Source organism: Passer domesticus, chromosome 11, assembly GCF_036417665.1.
Source record: "Passer domesticus isolate bPasDom1 chromosome 11, bPasDom1.hap1, whole genome shotgun sequence".
Taxonomy (NCBI): domain Eukaryota; kingdom Metazoa; phylum Chordata; class Aves; order Passeriformes; family Passeridae; genus Passer; species Passer domesticus.
Genome location: NC_087484.1, coordinates 1,362,913 through 1,386,759, shown reverse-complemented (window position 1 = coordinate 1,386,759; position 23,847 = coordinate 1,362,913). Strand labels below are relative to the sequence as shown.

The following is a 23,847-nucleotide window of genomic DNA, read 5'->3' as shown; positions in this document are numbered from 1 at the left end:
TTTTTTTAGTATAGAGAGAAGAGATTCCTGAAGGAATTGAGCACCACAAACATGGCAGGCCCCAAGGAAACTTGGATCTTAAGGAATTTGGAGGCTGATGGTTAAAACCAGTACCTCCTGTTGTACCTGCTGATCTTGGAGGTGAAGTGAAATATTCTATTTAAATAAAAGGCCAAGTAAGTGGCCAGATCAGCATTTCCCAGAGGGCTCCCAGCCCATGCAAAAGACCTGGGAATCTGGATGATGCAGCTGACACTGGTGGGAAGAATCCCAAATCCAAAAGACCAGGGGAATACCCCACAAACACCTCGAGTTCCAAACCCACCCAGTGAACTGTACACGAATTTTTGTGTCACCTGTCCCCTCCAGCTGCTGCTCAGGAGGGACCTCCTGGAATCACTGAGGTTGGAAATGACCTCCAACACCATCAAGTCCAACCTTTGACCACATCCTGCAATTAAATCAGGTTGTGAAATGCAAGATCCAATTTTCTGACCACTCCAGGCTGAACCAATCCTTCAGGGAGGAAATCCCAACCTGAACCTCCCCTGGCTCTCACTAAGGCTGGCAAATATCTCCAAAAATCACTGAGCCAACCACTCCTGAGCCACTGCTGACTGGTGCTGCAAGACAAGCCCAAAATGATGCTTTACATCAAAATGTTTATTCTTACCTCAAATTTCAAGGTGGTGACCTCAGCCAGCCCAGAGTCAGCTGAGCTCGTGGGTGAATTGAACTTTTGTAACTTGTGAAAGGAGGAGCAGCCAAAAACCCCTTTGTCATCTGAAAATTCTGCTTCTCTGTGATGCTGCCAGGATTAAGGATTCTCCCTGTTGCAACATTCCTCATACTTGTCTTATTTCCCTCTCTTTAAGAAATGCATCCAGACAGTCTCCCTGATGTCAATCAGAACAAACTGCATTTTTTGCTAACTGCTGGTGGAAGAAGAATGAGGTAGAGAATATTGCAATACTTGTGGCTGAAAGGGATTAAGAGAAAATAAAAATTTAATAAATAAATTGGTAATTTAGAATGAACATGCAAAATGAGGGACTGGTCTCCACAAACTTGATACTGTTGAAAAAACCTTCATCTATTGGCTTTTCCCCCATTTTCAGTTTGGGCTGAAAGTTGCAATTTCAATAGACAAAATGATTGTGTTTTGCAAAGAAGTGTCACAAAGGGGTGTCCCCAGAAGGTGGAACTGGAACTGTTCCAAGCAGTCAAACACATCCATGGGCCCAGAACAAAGCTCAGGACTTGCACACAAAGGCAGCACAGGACAAGCCACTGCTTAACTTCCTGTCCAAGCAAGACCTTGCAAAGTTACATCAACATTTTTGATCATTTTCAGGCCTTTCAAACAGGTCAGGATGTTCCAGCAACATAAACATAAAAATAATATATTTTAATTTATTCAAATATTACTTTAATTTAACTATATAAAAATATATATATTTTAAAAATCCCCTTCCTCTGGTCATCATGGCTTCAGTCAACCAGGTCAGCATTTGGGTGAATAATTTCTACAGTTAATTTTTTTACTGTAAGAGTAAATCTTACAATTTACTTTTCACAAAAAAAAAATCACAAAAGTAAACTTTTGGTGAGTAAAATTTTACTCACCCAGTATACCAAAAGCAGAGAATGGAAGAAACTGGAAGAATCAACGGAAGAAATGTAAAAATAAAGTTGGAAACTTTGTACCTATGTAGAAGAGGATAAAACAGTGTAGCTGTCTCTAGATGTACATTTTTAGCAGCAGCAATCCAGGACAACCAACAGCTGGAGTGATCAGTGCTCAAACTGCAGATGAAATGGGGGATAAACTATGGGGTAAAATTGCAAATTATGTGATAAAATTCAACTATGGGGTAAAATTTGCAAACTCTGCTTCACGTCTGGGATTCAAGGTGAGCTCTTCCTTGTAAATGTGTAATGACAGAAGCTGCACAAACCAATGGCAGCAACAGCAGAAAAACGTCCAGCATTTGGACATACAACACAGCCTAGTATGTGGCACTTGGTGTACTACAAAAGGGCCAAAAATAATTTTTTAATTAATAAATTTGGTTTTTTAAAGCACTTTTTCCCATTCTGCAGCTGGTATTCACATCACCAGGTAACAATGAAGGCTGAAATCAGCACATCCTGGAGCATCTCCTGCACTTGCAGGATGCCACAGACCTGGCTGGGGAGTGACAAAAAGCCAAGTGCTGAGAAGTATGTGAGAAGCTGTAATAGCCCAGCACCAGACAAACGTTTTTTAAAAATGAAAAGGCACCCCCAGAGTCAGAGCCGGGGGAATTCGCTATCTCCTGGACGTGGAATTGATCTGAATGCAATTACTTTATTCTTTTCAGCTCTGTCTGACTTTGAACTAAACATCAATTAATGCACAAACAAGATCTGTTAACTCCAATACCGATTTTTCCATAAAAGATGTGAAGCAAATTCATTGGCCTCCACTGAATGGCTTTGAGCAATCGCAGCCATCACCCAGGCAAGCTCAACTTCATTTTCCAGTGGTCACTTAAACCCTTAATTCTCAGGACAAAACTCCCTGAGCCTCAGGTTGAAAGGCCTGAAATCAGCAAACAAGACATCACATAATGTATGCTCCAAAGCTGGGACCTTCCAGAGCTTCAGCTGCGACGCAGCCATTGAGCCACGGCCAACGGAGGCTCATTTGAATAATCAATATGACAACCTTATTTTTCTAATGCAAACAGGATTGCTACAGTAAGGTGTCTCACTGCCACATCACAGTCATGGCCTCTTTTAACCCCTAATTAGATTTAGGCGATTATCCCTGCTCTTCCTTACAAGTGTACAGCCCGGATAAGGGATGACAAAAGCTATCTGCCACTTCCTCAGCCTCTGCAGGCTGCAGGTTATGCAGGGAGATACAGGGGAAGATCAGCAAACAATTGTTATTCATATCATCTCCAGTTTGGAGATAGTCACAGTTTGCCATCCGGGCTGAGGGAAAATAGCCCAGAGCATTAGGTAAATGCAAAACCCCTAAGAACACGGGGGTTACACAGATGGAAATTCAAGGTGATGTTGGGGAATTATGTTTAATTCAAACTGGTTATCACAAAGAGAACTATGGAGCCGTGGTTTTGTGCCTCACGCAGGAAACTCTGCCTTTTCAAAAGATTTCTGTGCATTGTCTGGTGGTGTGTAACATTTTACATGGCTGTTTCTATCAAAATTGAAGGAAAAAAAAAAAGGAAATCAAACTTAGAAACAGCAATCCCAAAAGAATTACATTGCTCAACAAAGTCCGAGCAGACAGAGAAGATCTATTACAGAAATGTAATCACATTTCATTTACAAGAACTCTTATCTCAAGCACTTAAACATAACATTTAAACAGTTTTCCATTTTATTGTGCTCAGTATTGAAGCTAATAAGATAGAAAAGTATAATCACGTTAGCAACATTTCTATTGCATTACATAAACACAGCACGAGATTAAAGGCAGAGCAGGGGGAAGGCAGTGCCTGCAAAACTGAGCCCTGGCTTTCTGCTGGCAGGCAGGAACATCACTGGGACCATGTGTGAGAAGTGCCACGCTGAAATGGGATCGTGGGCTCCCAAAATGGCCCTTCCCAGACTGACTGGAAAAGGGATTTCACCACATATTCTCTATATGGGAAGTGGTTTGGAGCAGAAAGGATCTTCCTGGCTCTTACTGGAAGGACCATTTATCCAAGACAAGCAAAAATTTCAGAATTGCTACAAAAACCATTTGGACAGAGCTTTGTAAAGCACTGGAGGGGAATATATTTTTAAAATATTGCATAAGTGGTGATGAACTCCTCACCAGCAACGCCTGAAGCAGCTCCAATGCAAGCCCTGCATTTCCATGGGGGAATCTCTGCAGCCCTTCCCAGACTGCTGCTCCATGCCCAGCCCAGGGAGGGACCACAGGGCTCCCCTGGTGCCACCCCTGCTCCAGCAGGGCCAGCACTGGAATTGTCCCTGGGGGGCTCCACAGCCCCTCTGCTCCAGGGGAATTCCCTGGGATCAGTCCCTGCCCTCCTCTGGTGCCACCACAGGGCCCTGCTCCAAAATTGGCTCCCAAACTTGCAGTACAGAGCAGGAAGAGCACCAACCAGCCATGGGGAGGAGCAGCTCCAGGAGAGCTCAGAGCCCTGCCAGGGCTGGAGGGGCTCCAGGAGAGCTGCAGAGGGACTGGGGACAAGGATGGAGGGACAGGACCCAGGGAATGGCTCCACTGCCAGAGGGCAGGGATGGATAGGAGATTGGGAACTGGGAATTCCTGCCTGGGATGGGATTGCCAGAGCAGCTGGGGCTGCCCCTGCATCCCTAGAAGTGTCTCAGGACAGGCTGGACATTGCAGCAAATAAATCTTTCAAACCCTAGGAAGCTTTGTCAGAAAAAATTTCCTCTCCCATAACAAGGTGAGAAGCACAACCTAAAAAAAAGGCACGAGTCAGAATATATTACAGTGCAGGGCAGAATTTTCAAAAATTACACATAAAACCTACAGCATATAAAATGTTGAGCCTGTAACATCAAGACCTAATTATCTACTATCAATTTACTGAGTTACTGTAGCCTGAATGTTTAAAAAAGGAAAAAAGCAGCAGAACTATTAAAATTATCTTTAAAGCTCATGGAAAGACTTTCTAACAAGCTCTGGGGCCTAAAGCTTCCTTTGTTTTTTAAATAAATTAATTGATGGACTTTAATCTTTTGTCCTCCTCAATAAAAAGCACACTGTGACCCTTTAAATCAGATTTAGTGGCTCTCACTCCATATAAACCCCTTCCTTCTCTTCCCTCTTCATGCTCCTGACTCACAGGGGACCTGTAAATTAACTCCCAGCAGAAACTCCCACTGCAGCATCATCCAAAACTTCACCCAGGCTTTTTCTAACACTGCTTAACATGGCCAGGAAATAAAGGCAGAGCAAAGGAGGAAATAAAAAGGAAAAAGGGAGATGGCAGAGGCAGGCACATGAAGCCTTCTCACCCCTGGCCCTGCATTCCCCACTCCTGTGCTGAACACTCCCAGAAATCCATTGTCTGGATTTCCCTGACACTTCTCAAAGCACAAGCAATGCCCACCTGACAAGAATCAATGGAAAAACCTCCTTTTCCCTCTTGGACACAGCGTGATCCCATTAAGCAGCCTCAAAAGATTCTGATGTGAGCAGCCAAGGCAGACCTGCCTGATCAATTCCTTAATCCATGTGCAGAGAATGGACTGATCCTGCTGCTTCGATTTCAGCCCAGGAAAAAGCATTCCCAACATAATTCACCATTACATGGGCCTTGTATTACAAGAACTTCAGCTGCTGGGAGCAGCAGAATCCAAGATGTTCCCTCTGGGTCTCCCCATTCCTACCCTGGAAGGCACCCAAAGCACTTCCCAGCCCTGTTTTCATGGATATTTAAAGGTGTTGGTTTTTACACTGCAAATAATGTAAAAATTGATGGCTGGAGTGGGAGCCATTCCCAGTTTTCCCCCAGAAAAAATGCAATGCATCAGGCTGCCATAATCTCCATAAAAAAAAAATCTTAAAAGGGAATAAACCCAACACGATGCTGAATTATTGCCACAAGGACCACTGCTCCAGGGGCTGCTGGGGAACATCACCCCATCCTGCTGGGGAACTGAAGGAGCTCCATTCCAAGCAGGGATCAGGGGATTCTCAAGGAACAGAGAAGGACACAAGGGTCAAGAGCAGCCCCTGCATCTGGAAATCTGCTATGGGAACCAGGCCCAGAATGGAAAATTTGGGTTGGCCAGACTCTTCTCCATGGGAAGATCCAACAGTTTTCCCTCTTCAATGGAAAATCACTCCAATGAAAGGGTGTGGAAGCAGAAAAATGGAAGCACAGGTTATGTGTAGGGTTTCACTGCTACTGAGTAGGAACAACCTGCCCTGCACCTGCCCAGGAGGTGCCGAGGATGAAACCAGAGCCTGGAAGTGAATCATGGAATCACAGAGAGATTTGGGCTGGAAGGGACAATAAATTCCACCCAGTGCCACCCCTGGGACACCTCCCACTGTCCCAGGTGCTCCAGCCCCAGTGTCCAGCCTGGCCTTGGGCACTGCCAGGGATCCAGGGGCAGCCCCAGCTGCTCTGGGCACCTGTGCAGGGCCTGCCCACCCTCCAAGCCAGGAATTCCTTCCCAATATCCAATCCACATCACTCTTCTCTTAATTTAAAACTATTCCTTCATGTCCTATCACTGATCAACAATTTAGATTATTTCATTTCAGTTTGTCACATTATTTTGTAATTCCAAACAGCAGAAAGGTCCAAAATTGGACCAGGATTAGAAATGCTTCCTCCAAACAAAGATTCTCCTTCCCTTCCTAATCAAAGCCAGGGATGGTTTATAATCTCCATAGCAGGTAAGCTCATTCCAGAAAAAGCATTCCCAATCCAAAATACGAGGTGCAACAGCGAGTTTAATGTTTTAATGTGAATTTCAGTTTCACTTTACCATCATCTTTCAGAGGGGCTGTTTGTGACCTGCCCTCCTCTGCCTGCTCTGAGGAGCACTTTGCTGGTTTGGGGCTGGGTTTTCCCTAAATCCTTGCTGGGGACTGGTGGTTTAGTGCAGGATGCAGGAGCAGGGTGAGGTGATTACTGTATCTCTGCTGCTCAGTATCTGCAGGGTGTCTCAGTGCCACTCCAACTCCTTAAAGCCAGTAAAGAGATTACAGCTCACACTAACTGGATTTGCACAGCTCTGGATCATTCAGTTTGGATTCCTCCTGCCCAGATTAAGGGAGGCCATTAAAACAATAGTCAGCTGCTCTCCCAGCACAAGGTGTCCCAGGGAAAAAAAAAAACAAAACCAAAACTCCATGTTTACATTCAGAGCCTGTGTGTGTTTGGACATGTGGGCAAACAAAACCCTCCTTCAGCAGCAACACTCCACGTTCGAGGAATGATTCCACCCAAAACCCAGGATAATGCAAATTATATAGTTATAAAAGGACAATCATGGTGGCTGGCAGTTTTAAGGAGCGGATAGTTTGGAAAATTTTAAACAGCTTAAAAGAATGTGTGTCTTTGAAGATACTGCCTTCAAATGCATTCCAAAACCTATTTCTGGAAACAGGGAGAAATATAATTCCCTCAACATAGCCCATGAATTTAGCAGGGAAGCTCATTTGACAGCCATCACTAACTGACAGTCTGAAGTACAGAATCTGAACACAAAACTTAGATTTTTGTACTTAGCACAGAAAGTACTTAATGAATGAAAATGAAATGGTTACTCTGAACTAAAATGATTTATTTTCCAGAACCAGTGGTTCCCCAGCACCTCCTGCACAGTTTTGCTCCACGTGTCCCATCCACACTGACTTTTCCAGCTGTCTGGGAGTGAAAGGAAAAGAAATCATCCCATATGCTGCTGCCCATTAAATAAATGGCCAGTCTTTTGAGTCCTAAAAGGGGATTTTTAGCAAACAAAAAGAAAAACAAGGCCAACACAGCTTAGACAACAATAGCAACAAATCTCGGTCAAAGGCAAGTGACCCTCGAGCTGCTTTGGGCATATGGAGGTCTCAGCCCTTTTCAGAAAAAACCTTCCTCTGCTTCCCATTAGCCTTTGGCTGACTTACTGGGAGGAAACTGTCCTGGTTTGGCCCCTCAGCTGCTTCCTTCTGCAGAAGCAGAGCTCTGGGACTCCTCACCCACCACCCCAAACACACCCAGGTGTTCCCTGGGCACTCCCAGGATCCTGAGCCTTGCAGGGAACCAACCCAAGTGCTCAGCTCCTTTTCCATCAGCAAACACGGACCCTGACAGGGCAAGGGATTCAATCTCCCTGCACTGAGGTCACCCACAGACCCACTTCTAATGGCTGCTTCACTACCTGCTCCAGACACCTCATGCCTGGTTCTGCCTGCACGCTGCAGGTAGAAAGGAAGGCAAAAGGAGTAAGAATAAATAAATTAATCAATCAGTAGAAGAGGCATTTTGGTTTTACTGCAGATAAGTGACTCCCTTGCCATGGCAATACATCCTAAAGATCCTGGAAAACCCACTTGGAGTCCAAGCACATGCCTCCCATTCCCAGGTTGGACAAAGGGGCTCAAGTTGTCATTCAGTTTTAGAACCTGTTCTTCAAGAAGCTACCAGAAGAAATCACTGGGACCAAGAAGTCCTACCAAGCATCTTAAAACTTTACTACAAGCACTTCTCAAAGTCTTTCTAATTTAGCTCAGACACTGAAAATAAACCCTCTTGGATTAAGGAAAGGGTTTCCCCTCTGACAGAAGGTATTTCTCCTATAAGCATTCAAACAACTTACCACCACAGGATGGAGTAGTTTGGTTTCAGTATTCAAAACAGTTGCTAATTTTAAACAGATTTTAAAGAAGTTCTCCAGCGTTTCTAGGAATGTCCATGTTTAAGATGGGTTTTTGGCCAGACTGTACAATTCCCACCAGCCCATTTCTGCTGCTCATTTCCATTTTCCTGGAAGCACCTCCTCCAGGATGCTCACAACTCAACTACAAGAATCTGATCAAGGTTGAGTCATGGCATGCAAGCTTCCAGCCCAGTAGCAACCCTTATTTATTACATTTGGGATCAAAACTTCCAAACTGAATGTATTTTCCTTTTGGACTCCTGAGCTACAAACGAAACACAATGTACTTTGTATTTTCCTCATAAGCCTCTTTGAAATGAACTCCAAAGAGAATTGAACCAACCAACAAGAGCTCCTGAATGTGAGACCTGAGCAGAGCAAATGAAACAAGCGTTGCTGCACCCTGAACATCACCTGCTGTTTGCACGTTTCTGCTCCTTGAGAAATGGATTTAGGCAGGTCAGATTTTGAGAAGAAGGTCTTGGAGAGACAGAATCAGCCTTCCCACCCTTCAGCTCCTGGTGTAACACAGGCCCCAAACGTGCCAGAGGAATCCTCCCTCCCAATCAAACACTCCCCCTCTGCTGCTGGTGAAAGGCAACGAGATCTCTCTTTGCAACCCTCGTCTTGGCCAATAAATTTTGCATGAAAACATGTCAGCCCAGCCCAGAATTCCTGCTGGCAGGCTGGGAGGGTGATGAATGTTTAATGCAAACACCACCCCCAGCTCGGTGTCAGCCAGGAGCTCCCGCACGGCCCCTTTGATCCCAGCACAGCTCCCCAGCAGCTCTGGGTGCTCTGCCCCACACAACTCCATCACCTATATGCAAATCAGGGCCAATTACCATAAATGACTTCCTACTGCACCGGCTGGCAAGAAGGAAGGGAAAAAGAATCACGTGCCAAGCTCCAGGAGAGTCTGACTCAGGAAAGTCCAACGTTCCCACTTTACTCCTGATGTTTTCTCCAAACAGCAAAAATCTCATCAACAGGCATCAGTCACCCACGTGCCATCCATGGGGCACTGGGCATGGACCCAACTCCAAGGGATTTGGGAGAATGCCACAGGAAAAGGGTCCCCAGACAGGGGGACCTAAGTGAAAGCTCAAAGTCCTGAAGTGTGGAACTGGAAGGAAAAATGGAGATGGTGTTTGAACAATGAGCTCCTCAGCTCTGTACTACTGACAGGACACAGGGAATGGCATTTGGGGAAGGAATTGTTTGCTGGGAGAGTGGGAAGGGACTGGCACAGGGTGCCCAGAGGAGCTGTGGCTGCCCCTGGATCCCTGGCAGTGCCCAAGGCCACCTGGAGCAATCTGGTCCATGGAAGTGGCCCCGCCATGGCAGAAGTTGGAATGAGATGGGATTTGAGCTCTGTCCAGCCCAAACCATTCCAGGATTCTGGGATCTGTCAAAGTATTTAGGAAGCTGTGAAGCCACTAGTGCCCAAATGTATCAATAACCTTATTAAGGATCAGCAATTAAACCAGTGGTCAGGTTGATAAATGGTTCACCACTTCTTTTCTCTTAACAACTGAGAAGCTGCTCTTAATTTATTCCATTAAAAATTGTCAAAATCACTTGGAGAAGTAATCCCAAATTCCACTGGTACACAAGCAACGATGAGACCCATAAATCTAGGAAAAGTTATTTAAAACTAACAAGCTTTTAGTAGCTTTCCCCCCAGTTTAACAATGAACAAGGAGCCTTATGAAAAACACATCTCAGAACAACAGAATTTGCATGTTTTGAAGCTGATCAAGACTTGAAACATCAAAATTCAACAGCACACCCAGCCAGGTCAACGAAGACATGCATGCAGGTTGTTTTAAAACAAGCAAATTTCAAAAAGCATAAATAAAAGATGAATGTAATGCTTTGATTAGTACAAAAATAGTGGGGAAAGATTGTAGTACTGCAAAACCCTCACTTCTGCAGACTTGGACAGCTGAAGGCTTCCTGCATGTAGATGTTGTTGGTCTAAACGTGGGATTTGGGGGTGGAGGGAACTCCCTGGAGCTCCCAGCCCACATTCCCAGCAGCTGCTGCAGGATTTCCCTCCATAATGGCTGGCCAAGTGGAACAACCCTTAAACATTTCAGGGTGTAAGAGGAGAAGAGCAGAGCTGTTCCACAGCCCATCTCATGGACTGCTGGTGCTTCTCCAGCACTCCAGAAATTCAGTGCTCAGCGTCAGAGAATCAGCACTGAAACTGGGAATGCCAAAGCACAATGCCCAGAATACCCTTTTTTAAAATAATTTTCTTTTTTTTACTTTTGAAATTTCTCTTGAGACGTTTACTGTGAAAGAATCTAAAGCTGCCCCAAAAAAACCCCAAGCACAGACCCATCACATCTACAAACACAGCCAAGCCAAGGACAGAAAATCATCATTAGGGTTCACAGGAGCCACAAATTTGCTGCTTAATTAGTGGGAAAAAAATGCATTTTGATTCTGTGCTTTAGAGGAGCAGTAAAGCCCCAAATATACAACATCTCTCAGATAAGCTGCAGTGCTGCCAAGCTGAAATACCTCCTTTTATGCAAAGTTAAACTATAAAGTCAAGCAGCACCTGAGAATTTATGTCCCTTCTTCCCACAATCTGGCTTCAGGCTGATCTTCATTACAGCTCCAAAGCAGCTATTTTGAATAAATACATTGCAAACAGCCATGAATTTAAACTGGGAACCAGACCTGGTGGTCCTTGAGGTGCCTTTGAGGAAGGATCTGCTCAAATACTGAGGCCACAGGATTGGTCCCACTACAGATTCCCTGGTGCTGGAGGTTCTGGAAGGGCTCTGTAGAATAATGAGACTTTCCAGACTCCAGGTCTAGAAATTAATCTGCTTGGAGAGTCCAGACTGGATCCAACTTAACCAGGAATTCTCCTGCTGCTGCAGGGAACAAAGGGAAAATTCCAGAGGCCAACAGAATCCCACATGTGGGTGAAGATGCTGCTCTAGAAATTCCCCAGGAGCATTTTTCAGTGGGAATCCACCCAAGGGAAGGTCAAGAAGTGACACCTCAGTGGGGTTTTTTTGGAAGGGATCAGACAAAGAGGGAAAAGACAGCCCAGGAGAGGCTGCACAGGAGCATGAAGTAGAAATCAGAGGGAATTACATAAATGTAAAAAATTACCTTGTCTTTCCTGCAATCTGTCATCAACAACCCAAGTCATTCCAAGCAGAAACTGGACTGACAGCAGGTTCTCAAGGGTTCCCATGGTTAACCCAGAGCAAGGCTTGTGCTGGAACTGCATTTCTGAGCCTCAAGCAAAGCCCAGCAGGAACTCCTGCCACTGGGAGGAGGTGTAGGTGTGTGTGAACAGTGAAACCCATCTTCTCCTAGGAAGAAGCCCTCATGCTTTCCAATACTCCTCATTTTCCCCCTAAATTATGGCTATTACATATGGGAAGAATGTTAATATTAAAAAAGTGCAGAAAGCTCTTTAACTCACCTGAAACCAAGCAGGGAGGGAAAGGGTAGAAAATTAAACCATCACTTAGTGCAAAACACTGCCACATTGCAGAACTATAAAACCTTACAAACCCCACCCTCTAAATGGCCTGAATAACAGCCCACCCTTCAAATATTCTGAATTCATATAAAGTTAGTTTATAGAAAATACAATTCAAGGTAAAGGAAAATTATTATTATTTTACAAGAGTAGAAGTACCCGCGCTGCTGCCCGGTTGTGCTCCAGCTGCATCATCTGCCGTTTCACTCACCCAGCCTTGGTGCCGTGGCTCTCCTTGTCCTTCCCTTTGCCCTTGTCCTTGTCCTTGGCCTTGTCCCTGGCCCTGCGGCGCTCCCGGGACCCGCTGGGGGTTCTCCTGTGGCCGGACCTCTCGCTGCTGCGGCTGTACGAGCGCTGGCGCGACCTGCGGAACCAGAGCCAGCGTCGGGCACGCGCCACGCCGCCTCTGCCCTCCTTGCTGCAGGATTGCAGGGCTGCAGATGGCATGCCATGCCCACACTCAGGTGGGCATCACTTCTCATCTATAGCACGAGCTGCAAGTTCTGCAGTGTCACTCTTAGGTCAGCTGTGACACACACACACGTGACACACGCACAGACGATCAGTGTTTTTATTCTGCATGTTCTCCAGCTTATATACTCTTAAAGCGTGCTCTTAAGTCATTCACTACATCAAGTTGTCATTCAATTTTAGAACCTGTTAACTTATTATATTCATTATATATATATGTTCAATAACTTATTACATTCATTGGTGCAAAGCAATTAGCGTCAATTAGCAAAAGTTTCACAGAAATTTAGTAGGGTATGTATACACATCTACTAGCTACGTAGTCTAGCTCACAAAAATTTTCATGCATCTTTTCTAATCTGTTCCCATGCTGAAGGCCTTGTTCTTCTTCCTTGCTATGGATACACTCAAAAATCACCAGTTGTTATTTCTTCTATTAACTCAACCTTGCTTACAAGCCTCTCCATACTTCAGCATTCTACTAACATGCTACAAAATGGCTATCTTACTATGCCTTTAAGGCTAAATAATCCAATTAAGAAATGACACCTAAATTATTTTTATTTTTAACCCAATAACTAATCACTGAAAGTCTGCAATGCGGACTCTTGCATCCAGTTACAAAATACCACCCAAACCCATGAAGAAGAAGGACCAGCCTCCAACCTAAAACTTCCATCTTACTTTATATCTATTACTATATTCTAAAACTCCAAACTCTCAGTTCCCCACCCTGTGATATGACACACATCTAATCTAACTGCACCCCCATAATCCCAATATTGTAATTCCATTTTGGAAGCTTCTCCATGGCCCCAGGCCAATGCAGCACTCTCTTGGGGATCAGTGCCTGGCAGCACACAAAGTCTGAAATTCTCAGCAGCCAGGCTTCCAACACTCCAAGATCGAGTTCAACCCAGCCCTTACACCCCAACTAAACCTGGCAGTGAGTGTCACACCCAGTCTGTTTTTCAACACATCCAGGGATGGTGACTCTGATGCCTTCAGAGGCCACCTGGAGCAGAGGCTGGGAATGACAAAGGAATAAAGTAGGGATTTATTAAAAGACCTTTACAGGACACACCTTGGGCAGTGCAAGAGCCCAGCCAAGGCTCTGTCCAAGATGAGCCCAAGTGAGAACACTTTTATAAGTTTTGGTCCCTTTCCATTGTGGGGTTCACTGTCCAATTCCAGCCCCAGGTTCTGCAGTCCCACCCTCCTCAGCCTTGTCATAGTTATATTTTATTATTTAATTTCAGTACATTTAACAAATACATCTAATAACGTAGCACATGTCACAATTTAATACCTTTAAACTGACAATTTAGCAAAAGAAGTGAAAAAAAACATGGCTCCTGCTCTGAAAAGAGATGCAAAATAAACCACACAACTGATTAATCCATGAACAAAATGGGAAAAAAGATCCAGAAGTATTAGGGCTGTTTCTTTGTGTGTCCAAAATTATTTCATTACTCCTGAATTTCTTGTATATTTTCTAAGTTTTATTTAATAGTTTATCATGTATCAATGCTACCTGAGTGGACAAGGGATATTTAGGAAAAACCAGGTCAAGTTTTCCTTGGTCTCTCTTGCCTGAGCACCCTGGCCTTTGGAATGTGTCCCCATCCAGGGCAGGGGATGGAATGAGATGGGCTTTAAGGTCCCTCCCAACCCAAACCATGACTCTACAATTCCATGATTCCCATCAAAGTTCTGATGGCACCTCATGGAAAAGTTCCATTAAGTACTGAGGGAAATGGGGAAATTTTTAAAACAGCATTAAAAGTTTCTTTAGCACCTCCTGGGGTGCAAAACCTCCAAGGCCTTTAAAAGCCAAATCACACAGACAAAACCCCTCCTTTTATGAAACAACAACTGCTTAATAAAACCCAACAATAGACTAAGCAAAAGAAAATCCTCCCTCCAGATGAGGCTATAAATTACATTTCTGGAATTTGTCCAGCACATGGGAGTTCAGGTCCCCATTCCTGCCAGGAGCAGCTCCAGAGGTCAGGGCTGGGTTCCTGTTTCAGCAGCTGGTACCTTCCAACAGCAGCTCTCCCATCCTGGTCACTCTATTAACACTAATAAATAGATCAAATTACCACTGCACTGCTGGATTCTTAACTGGAGAGCATTTGCTGGCTCAAAATGGATTTTTAGTGTGTCATCACAAATGTAAAAGCATCCATCCATCTTTACTCCTCAGGTGGAAGAAGTTTTGATTTGAAAGAGCATTCTGGATATTAAATCTAATTTTTGTTTGGCACAGAGACACTGTTTTTACAAACAACATGATGAGGCAGGACAGATTTACAGAGCACTGCCCTAAATCCACTATTCCCAGGTAACCCTGGCTTCTCAGAACTCTGCAGGTAAGTCCAGAACAGAAAATAAACCCCAAACAACAAAACAAAGCCCTGTAGCAACACAAATCACCCTTAATTGATGCAGGGCCTCTCCTCACTCAATGGCACAGTCCTCCCACCAGGAACAACAGGAATCTAAAATATTTATTTGTAAAGAACTCCAGTTCATCAGCTCAAATCTGAACTGGAGTTCAGTCCCACCTTTTGCAGGTGCAAAAGACAAACTCAGCTCAGGCAGGCTGGATGCTCAGTAACTGAATTTCTGCTCGTTCCCATACCTGTGCAGAACGGGTGGCAGGTGACATTTATATACAGGAAACAGCTTTTAAAAATTAAAGGAGTTATTGCATCACATTTCCCCATCCCTGGCAGCGTCCAAGGCAGGGACTGGAGCTCCCTGGGACAGTGGAAGGTGTCCCTGCCATGGCACTGTGCCCCCAGTGTCCCACCACCCTCACAGGGATGAATTCCTTCCCAATATCCCATCTACACCTCCCCTCCACCAGCTTCAGGCCATTCCCACTTGTCCCATCACTCCATGGCCTTGGGAAGAGCCTCTCTGTACTCTTCCTTAATTCCTATTAAAGTATCTTGCAAGATCTACAGGACAGGAAATCAAGATAAAACTTCCTGAAATGGAGCTCCCAAAAGTCATCTGTGTCCCCAGCTCATCACCAAACCACAACAAAAGTCCACAGATCTGGCAGAGAAGACAGATTTTCTATTTTATCTGCTGTTGAAAAATAACAAGAATCACAATTAGTCCTATTAAAGCAAGACCCCAAATGTTCAAATTATGGAACTACCAGAGGGGGGGAAAAAAAAACCAACCAAGAAATGAAGCTGTAGAGGAGATTTCCAGCATGGATCCCCTTCCCCCCCATGACACCCAAAACACCCACCCACCATGCCAAAGGTTAAGTCATTTAGTCAAGTTCAAAGATCTTCAAAGGCTTCTTAGATCCAGATAAGCCCATATGTTCCCAAAATTCTGTGAAAAGCCATTACTTTCCAATCTGCTTTTCATGTCTAAGTTGCAGAACACACAGATGCTTGGCATCACTCGGGATCCCTAAATTCTCACACCAGATAATCAAGGCTCACCAATAACTTCCCCATCTCCAACCCTAAGAAATGGCTTTATTCCATCAGCACTCGGGCCGCTTGTAAAAATTGAAAGTCTCCATAAAAGCCCATTCAGTTACTGCACAATAAGTGTTAATTTGCTAATTTCTTCACAGGTAATCAATTAAAATGTAAAATATTGGATAAAATTAGTTGCACTAAATTTAACAGCTGCTCCATAAGCATAATTAGTTTCACAAGGGCCATATGTATTCTGAGCAGAGACTGAGTTGAAACAAATAAGCGGATTTTAAAACAAGTTTGAGGAAATCTGCATTTAATTAGCAGGTGGGCACTACAACTGCATAATGTTTTTATACATTTATATTTATGAAGTGACAGAAGATCTAAAGGCTTTTTAAAATGGCGTTTATTGTTTGAATGGGAACTGTTTTGCTGCATGCTAAAGTGATTTAAATCCTTATAGCCCCGCTTTGAAAAAATCATAAATGGTGAAAGAAAACATGTGGAAAACTGTAAAACTAGAAAGAATTTGCGACAAAAAGCAGAGCCACATACCATAACCAAAAGGAAACTACACTTAATTAAATGTACACTACATCTGGAATATCAGCCTAATAAAACGTGCAACTATTAATTCTCATTGTTCTGAAGGAAATGAGGTCAGTGGCGTTTAGTATTTCCCCAATTATATTGCACTAAAGCACTGAACTCTATCTTAGAGGTCCAATCTAATCTCTTCAAAAGGTTACAACTGCAAAAGGGAGACTTTTTTAAATGGAAAGAGGAATTAGAGCCCAAAGCCAAGACAGGGTTTGTTTTCTTCTCTTTGAGCTCTTCCAGGAAAGACCAATTTTTGCAAAAATAATCTGTTTTCTTGGCAAACAGCACCCCCCACTCCACAGAACGGTGCTGAGATGTCAACTTCTCCCCTGGAATTCTTCTCAGCATCTCTCACCTGACACAAGCCTTATTAGATTATTTTTAGCCCAATGGCCACAAACAAAAGCCAACAAATTCAGGGCTCTTTAATACTTGGGCCATAAATCCAAGGGCTGGGCCAGGACAATGGAACAACTGCGCTGCATCAAGCCTGGCTGCTCAGACTGCTAATAAAGCCAGAGTGCAAACACACAAGTCATTGCAGCAAAATGCCATGTTCTCTTTCAAAGCATATTAAGAGAAAGTTCCTTGTTTAACTCAACTTCACCACCAGGAAAAAAAATCGTGGTACGAGTTGTTGGAAAGGTAAAATCATTTCAGGTATCAATTGCAGTCATTCAGACTGCAGAAATTATTAAAGATGTATATATAATGTAAATGTAGCTGCCTCTATAAAACATTGGTCATTATTAGCTTGCAATTTTAAAATGCATGGCTTTGAGGAAATTAAACACAGATCATATGTATGATAATACTACTTTTTTTTAATTTACTGTTCAATATAAGGCAAGTGATAACAAAAGTAGGCAGCAGCAGAGTCACAGTTTCAGCCTGAAATGAGACTGATGCAAAGAGAAAAAAATTGTTTCAAAGCAGCAGTTTGGGCAGTTGGTAAGAGACAAAACATATTTCAGAATAAGGGAATATTTAAGATTTTACAACTTATCATCCACAATGCCAGAGAAAAGCAGGATGAAATAAAAACAAGAACTAGGACAACCATGAACTTGTTTGGAGATGATGCAAAATGTCTTTCCTGCAGGACTGCAGCATTTAAGCTCTCATTCAGCCCATTTCTTCCTGGTTCCTCTTTCCTCAGCCTAAGCAGTGACACCTCTGGGATTTGGCTGGGAGAGGAAGAATTCCCTTGCTGGTGTCTTTGTGTGCCAAATTATGCCAGATGCAGAGCTGAGGAAATGCACTCACCAAACACCAGCACCAACCCAGCCCAGCAACTCTGCACTTTTAAATCATGGTACCTACATGATCAAACATCTGAGGAGGTAAAATTCCACAACTGCCGTTTTGAAAAAGATGGAAAGGCAGCATGGAGAGGACAGGAATGCAGCTGGAGAGAAGAACCCAGGGATGGGACACTGCTGGAATTCTAAAGCAGCTGGTTTGACACAACTCAAGTTCTCCAGACTTCTGGAGAACCTCCTGCTCGGGATTCCAAGGGGGATGAAGGTGCCTCCTGGGCCACAAAGCCTTGATTATCCTACAAGGAGTCCTTGGGAAGGACATCAAGCATGGCCTGGTCACTGGTGAGGTGCTGGAAAACCCATAGGAGAGGAGTTGGGAGGAGGAGAACCGCCCCAACGACACTGAGTTCACTAAATGAGCTTTGGGGCCAGAACCTGCATTCCATGGAACCCAGGCACAGCTCCCTGCACATCCCTGGGATCCAGGCACAGCTCCCTGCACATTCCATGGAACCCAGGCACAGCTCCCTGCACATCCCTGGGATCCAGGCACATCCCTGGGATCCAGGCACAGCTCCCTGCACATCCCTGGGATCCAGGCACACCCCTGGGATCCAGGCACAGCTCCCTGCACATCCCTGGGATCCAGGCACACCCCTGGGATCCAGGCACAGCTCCCTGCACATCCCTGGGATCCAGGCACACCCCTGGGATCCAGGCACAGCTCCCTGCACATCCCTGGGATCCAGGCACACCCCTGGGATCCAGGCACAGCTCCCTGCACATCCCTGGGATCCAGGCACATCCCTGGGATCCAGGCACAGCTCCCTGCACACCCCTGGGATCCAGGCACACCCCTGGGATCCAGGCACACCCCTGGGATCCAGGCACACCCCTGGGATCCAGGCACACCCCTGGGATCCAGGCCCAGCTCCCTGCCTGAGGAATGGGCCATGGCAGAGGAGCCCACCAGGCCCTGCCAGCTGCAGGAGCTCCTCAATGAACACTTCATGCCAAACTAAAACCAAAACCAGACTTTACTGGGTGCCATCTGAGAGATAAATCATGGATTAAACTGCTGCTACTCAAGTAGGGAGATAAACCATTTATTTCCCTTGTCAATCTGTTTAAAGACTCCCTCCTAAAACTGAACCTCAAATTAAGACCATCAGATAAGAACCCATCTGGTTTTACCTGACATGAATTTCCCTCACATCTTCTCAGTGTGTCCCAAAGCAGAACATTTTTCCAACCCTGTATTCCTGTAGCCACGTCATGACTGAGCAGAAAAAATCTGTAATCTCATTCTAATAATCTTTAGAGAATAAAATAATAAAGAAATCAAAGTTAATACAGAAGCTGGTACATTGTCCTATTAAATAAACAGGAGGAGGAATGGGAGAGACTTTTGGCTTTCTCATTCAAAGCAATCCTGGAATTCAAGGGCAAAAACCCCACACACACCAAAAAAAAAAAAAAAAAGGTGCAATACCCAGCTGCAGGTACATTAGATAAAATCTTTCATATAAAACCAAAGTTAATGTTGATAAGGGAAGTAAATATTATTCCAATAATCTGAAAAAACAACAAAAAAAGGCTCAATTGAGTTGAGAATACCCAACTTGTCTTCTGGTCATACAAAACTTTAAAGCATGAGGTGAGGCAAAAGCACAACAGTTGCTCATTTGCCACACAAAGACACCAGCAGGGAAATTCCTTCTTCTCGCAAGCAAATCCCAGAAATGCCCCTGCTCAGGCTGAGGAAAAGCAACCTGAAAAAATGGGCTGAAGGAAAGTTTAAATGCTCTAATGCTGGGGGAAAGACATTTTATATTTTCTCCAAAAAACAAAGGAAAACTTGAAATCTACAGGAACAAACAAGCCCCATATTCTATTAGCAAGCAGATCCATCAGCCCCTGCAATTAATTCTTCCAAGCACGTGGAGTTATTCCCTTCTCCAGGCAGCTGGAATCTATTTGAAAAAACAAAGGTGCAGCTTTCCTGCAGGAGCCTGGACAAACAGCCCAGGTTATCCCTCTCTGCCTCTGCATCTGCCCTGGATGGATCCCAGAGCCATGGAAAAGGCTCCAATTCATTTTCCAGATGGAACCACGAGCCAGGCAATTATTTGTTGTAAATTTGACAACACCTCCGATATTATGGTAAAATGTTAAGGGACAGACAGGAGAGATTTTCGGGTTGAGATTTTCCACTTCCCCCATGCCCCAGCTCAGATTAATTACAGGTAAACACTGCTCCTCTGTCTGCCTGGGACAAACCCAACAGCTCAGGTCTTGGGATCATAAAACCTCCAAGACTGAGCCCCAGTGATGGGCTGAGCTTAAAGACTCTGCAATATTTGTGTGTCCTTACATCCCCAAAGTGATATCAGACAGCTGAAGGGAATTACCTGAACAGATATTTGAAATCAGCTTACACACCAGGACACCACCTGCTCTCAGAAACTGCAAAAAAACCCAAAAAATTCTAATTAAGATCATGCAGCACCAGCACTGGCAACTGGGATCTCAAAGTGCCACCAGCACGGAGCCAGAACTGAAACAACAGGGGAAAAAAACTGAATATTCTTCATTCTTCAACACTGCAACACCATTTAAAAGGCAAAGGAAAAAATCTGCTTAAAGACAGGATTTAGGCATTTCCTAGAAATAAATACCTGCTTGGGAAGACTGGGAATATTGAGAGTGACTGGATTCATAATGACAAACAACACCAATAATAACACCTGGATGAAAAGCTGTGTCTCTACCTTTCCTGAGTAAAACAAATGAACCCATTCTCTGTGCTCACAGCTTTTAGAAAAGGCAATTTTTTTTCTTTAATTCAGCGATAACCAGACAGGTTGAGGTTTAAATTTTATGAGATGTAAAAAAATTTAAGGTATTGCACCTGTACTTTTTACCACCATATGTTTGTGAAGAATACAGAAAAAAATTTTAGAATATCTCATTTTCCCAAAAATAAAAACAAACATTTTAAATTAAAATTGCTATAACTGGACTAAAAAAAAAAAAGAAAAAGAAGTCGTGAAAAGGCTTTAGAAACACACAAGGAAAACAAAAGTATTTCACACCATCCACTCAAAATCTTGTGGAGGGACAACAAAACATCAAGAGTTTGGATACTGTGTCTATTTCCCAGTGCACACTCTATAAACACAGAGATAATTTCCCAATTTCTACACAAGCTGGATGCATCTCCCTTTAAATATTTGGCATGTAACAAACAGAGCAGACAGAGGAAGGCAGGGGCTGGTTTTAATATTCCCCTGGATGGAAACTGAACAGCTCCATTCCTGCAGACTGCTGAAGAGCACAGAGCTGCCACTTCTATCAGCCCCCAAATCTGCTTTTCTGGGAGTTTTCACCTCTAACCCTGTCCTGGCCCTGCCAAAGCCCAATTCTTATGGCAAATTAAAAACTCCAGGGAAGGAACTCTGAATATTTCATTTACTATTCTAAAAATTAGTGTTTTCCTCATGGAATATGCAATAGTTGCATAAAATATTGTCAAATAAACCACACCAGAAAAACAACAAATTCTGGATTCTTTAAAAAAACCATTATTATATATTTCAATTATTATATTATTATATTTCAAAATGTGTTCTGACTGGTCTGATGAGCACAAACTGGCTGGTGTCAGTGCTAATTTAAATGGGGATTAAAGGTGAATTATGATGTGATTTCTATATGGCTAGGCTTTGTTTAAAAAAGGTCTCATGGAACTTTCTCCCAAGCTCTGCTTTTTGTTTAAAACACAAAAGAAGCTCACAAAGCCGCAGCTAACCCAGGAAATAGTGACAGGTTCCTGCCTCTGCAGCAGCTCTTATGGACCACACTCACCTGCACTTCCAGACCTCAAGGCAAGAATTAAAATGAAAACAGAATTATTTCCATCACTGAGAATATTACCCAAACCAGGCAGCTGAGGAATTCCAAAAATAAATTCCAAAAATAAACCAGTACCTGCTGTGTGACTCAAAACCTTCCACAATTCTGTCCCCACACCTCCGGGAAGATTCACACCACCAAGGTGTTAATTAACACCATTAACACCATCCTGGGGATGTTGGAGGGGAGGGAACAGAAGGGATTTGAGAACTGAAATGTGTAACTTACATTGAGTTACCAATGTAGTAACCAAGGGAAATGTGTCTGACACCCCTCTGGGAGTCACTGGCGTCCCCAGGTGTTACTGCTGTGCACTTTGGGATTTTTTACTGATGTATTTTTCGTGCTTCTCCAGGTTTTTCTCCCTCACTTACTGGTTCCTGCTGCTGCTCAAACTCCAAGTCTCTGGCATTTCTGTTCTGGATACTCCTGGATACTGCAAAGGGCCAAGAGCTCCATCCCACCAGCCCTTCCCTGTCCTGAGTGACCACAGGCCACGGGGTGTCACCATTCCCTGGGTGAACTGAAACCATCCCCTCGACCAGCTGAAACCATGCCCTGGCTGAGCTGAAGCCATCCCACCACTCCTTCCACCCTGGAGCTGGGACACAGCTCAAACCCCGTGGTTTTGTTCCCCAACCTCCAGCTCCACTCACCAGGAGCGATGCCCTGAGCAAGGCCACGACTTCAGTGGATTATTCAGAGAATTCCACATTTTCATTTGGCTGGAACGAGGGAGCACCCCAGGATTCAGGTATTTTAGAGCCACCAGAATGCTCCAGCTCTGGCTTTACCCTGCTGCCTGACCCACAACAATCACATTTCCTCTGCTCCTTTCAGCCAAGGAGTGAGGAACAACCCATCCTCCCCCCATCACCCTCAGAGGAAGTGGGCACCATTTTCACTGAAAGTCTTATTTCATTTAATTTCCCATTTTCCATATTATATGGATGTAATTAAAACTGTAGTTTCACTCTAAAATGCATTTCCTAGTTCTGATAATCTACTGAGCAATTTCCATCACCACATATTTGATGGGACTCCATAAAATAAAATCCCTAATGAATAAGAAAGGTATTTATATTTTACATCATTTTTTTGTACTGAATATTTGCTTACAGAGTAATCAAAATATTACCCTTAGAGAAGTCTCACAATTAAACCAGTTAAAAAAAAAAAATGAACAATCCTGCAGTTTTCCTTAAGGATTTGTTTTTACTTTGGTTTACACTGCTACAATTCATTTGCTTTAATCCTTTATCTGTTATTTGAACCAATATCTCATGAATAAATGACATTTTGGTTGTTTTCTAATTCATAACTGTTTTTAATCAACCTTACACTTTAACCATAATAATTTTTTGGGTTCTGCATTAATACTAGATTCCTCAAAGCCCATTTTCTGTGGCCCAAGTGGCACAGCTGACCTTTCTTGTCTCAGGCTGCAGTGTGCTGCCAGTGCTCCCCTGGGCTGCACGAGTGGCTCCTGTAGCTCACAGAGCCCTGCAGATGGTTGTGATTACACCCAGGACCTTCCCAGGCACTCTCCTAACAGGATCTCACGTTCAGCCCAACGGAGCTGGGGAGATAAAACCCCTCCAGACTGATTCCACCCTCTCCAAACAGGAGAGGTTTTCGAGCCACGGCATTTCCCATGGAATTACTGCTGCCTGCGCTGCACTGACCCAACAGATCTGGGATTATTCCTGCTGCTGGGAGATGTCCTTGGATATCAGAGCTGTCAGCAGCTTGGGGATGGATGCCCCAAACTCCCAGACCCTGGCAAACAGCAGGGTTTGCCTGCTCCTGCCTTCCCCTCCCAACGCTCAGCCCTGGATCCTCGCGGATTCCCTGCGCTGTCCCGGGGTACAAACTTCCACCTGGGAATCAGGAGCTGCTGGGAGCTGCTTCGGGGAACAAACGACTGCAGAAAGGTGCAGCTGAACATATGGCCCTGCACTGAGGCTGCTGAAAGGGGCTCTGGGAAGCAGGTTTGGATTCCTGGGAAGCTAATGCGCCGTGAGAAGGGCCGGCGATGAAAGCACACCCGGCCCCGCGGAAATCCAAACACAGCCACAGACACAATTATTTTACTAATTGCTAATGAATACAGTCAAGTGGCTTCAAAAAGACAAACTTTGCTTGGACTACTTCAGGTTTTGACCTCTGCAGGAGCAAATGCATTTCAAACTGGAGCCCACCAAAACTGATTAACGGCGCCAGCCAAGGCCAGCGCGGAGCAGGAGCT

General features: G+C 44.2%; 1 protein-coding gene across 1 annotated transcript in view; it reads right to left on the bottom strand.

The window, feature by feature from the left end:
- The window catches only part of RSRC1 (arginine and serine rich coiled-coil 1), a 98,671-nt gene that overhangs the window by 60,274 nt on the left and 14,550 nt on the right, over window positions 1–23,847 (bottom strand). Inside the window, exon 6 of the mRNA XM_064385097.1 lies at window positions 12,105–12,257. Within this exon, the coding sequence (XP_064241167.1) occupies window positions 12,105–12,257 (153 nt within the window). The remainder of the gene's footprint in view (window positions 1–12,104; window positions 12,258–23,847) is intronic.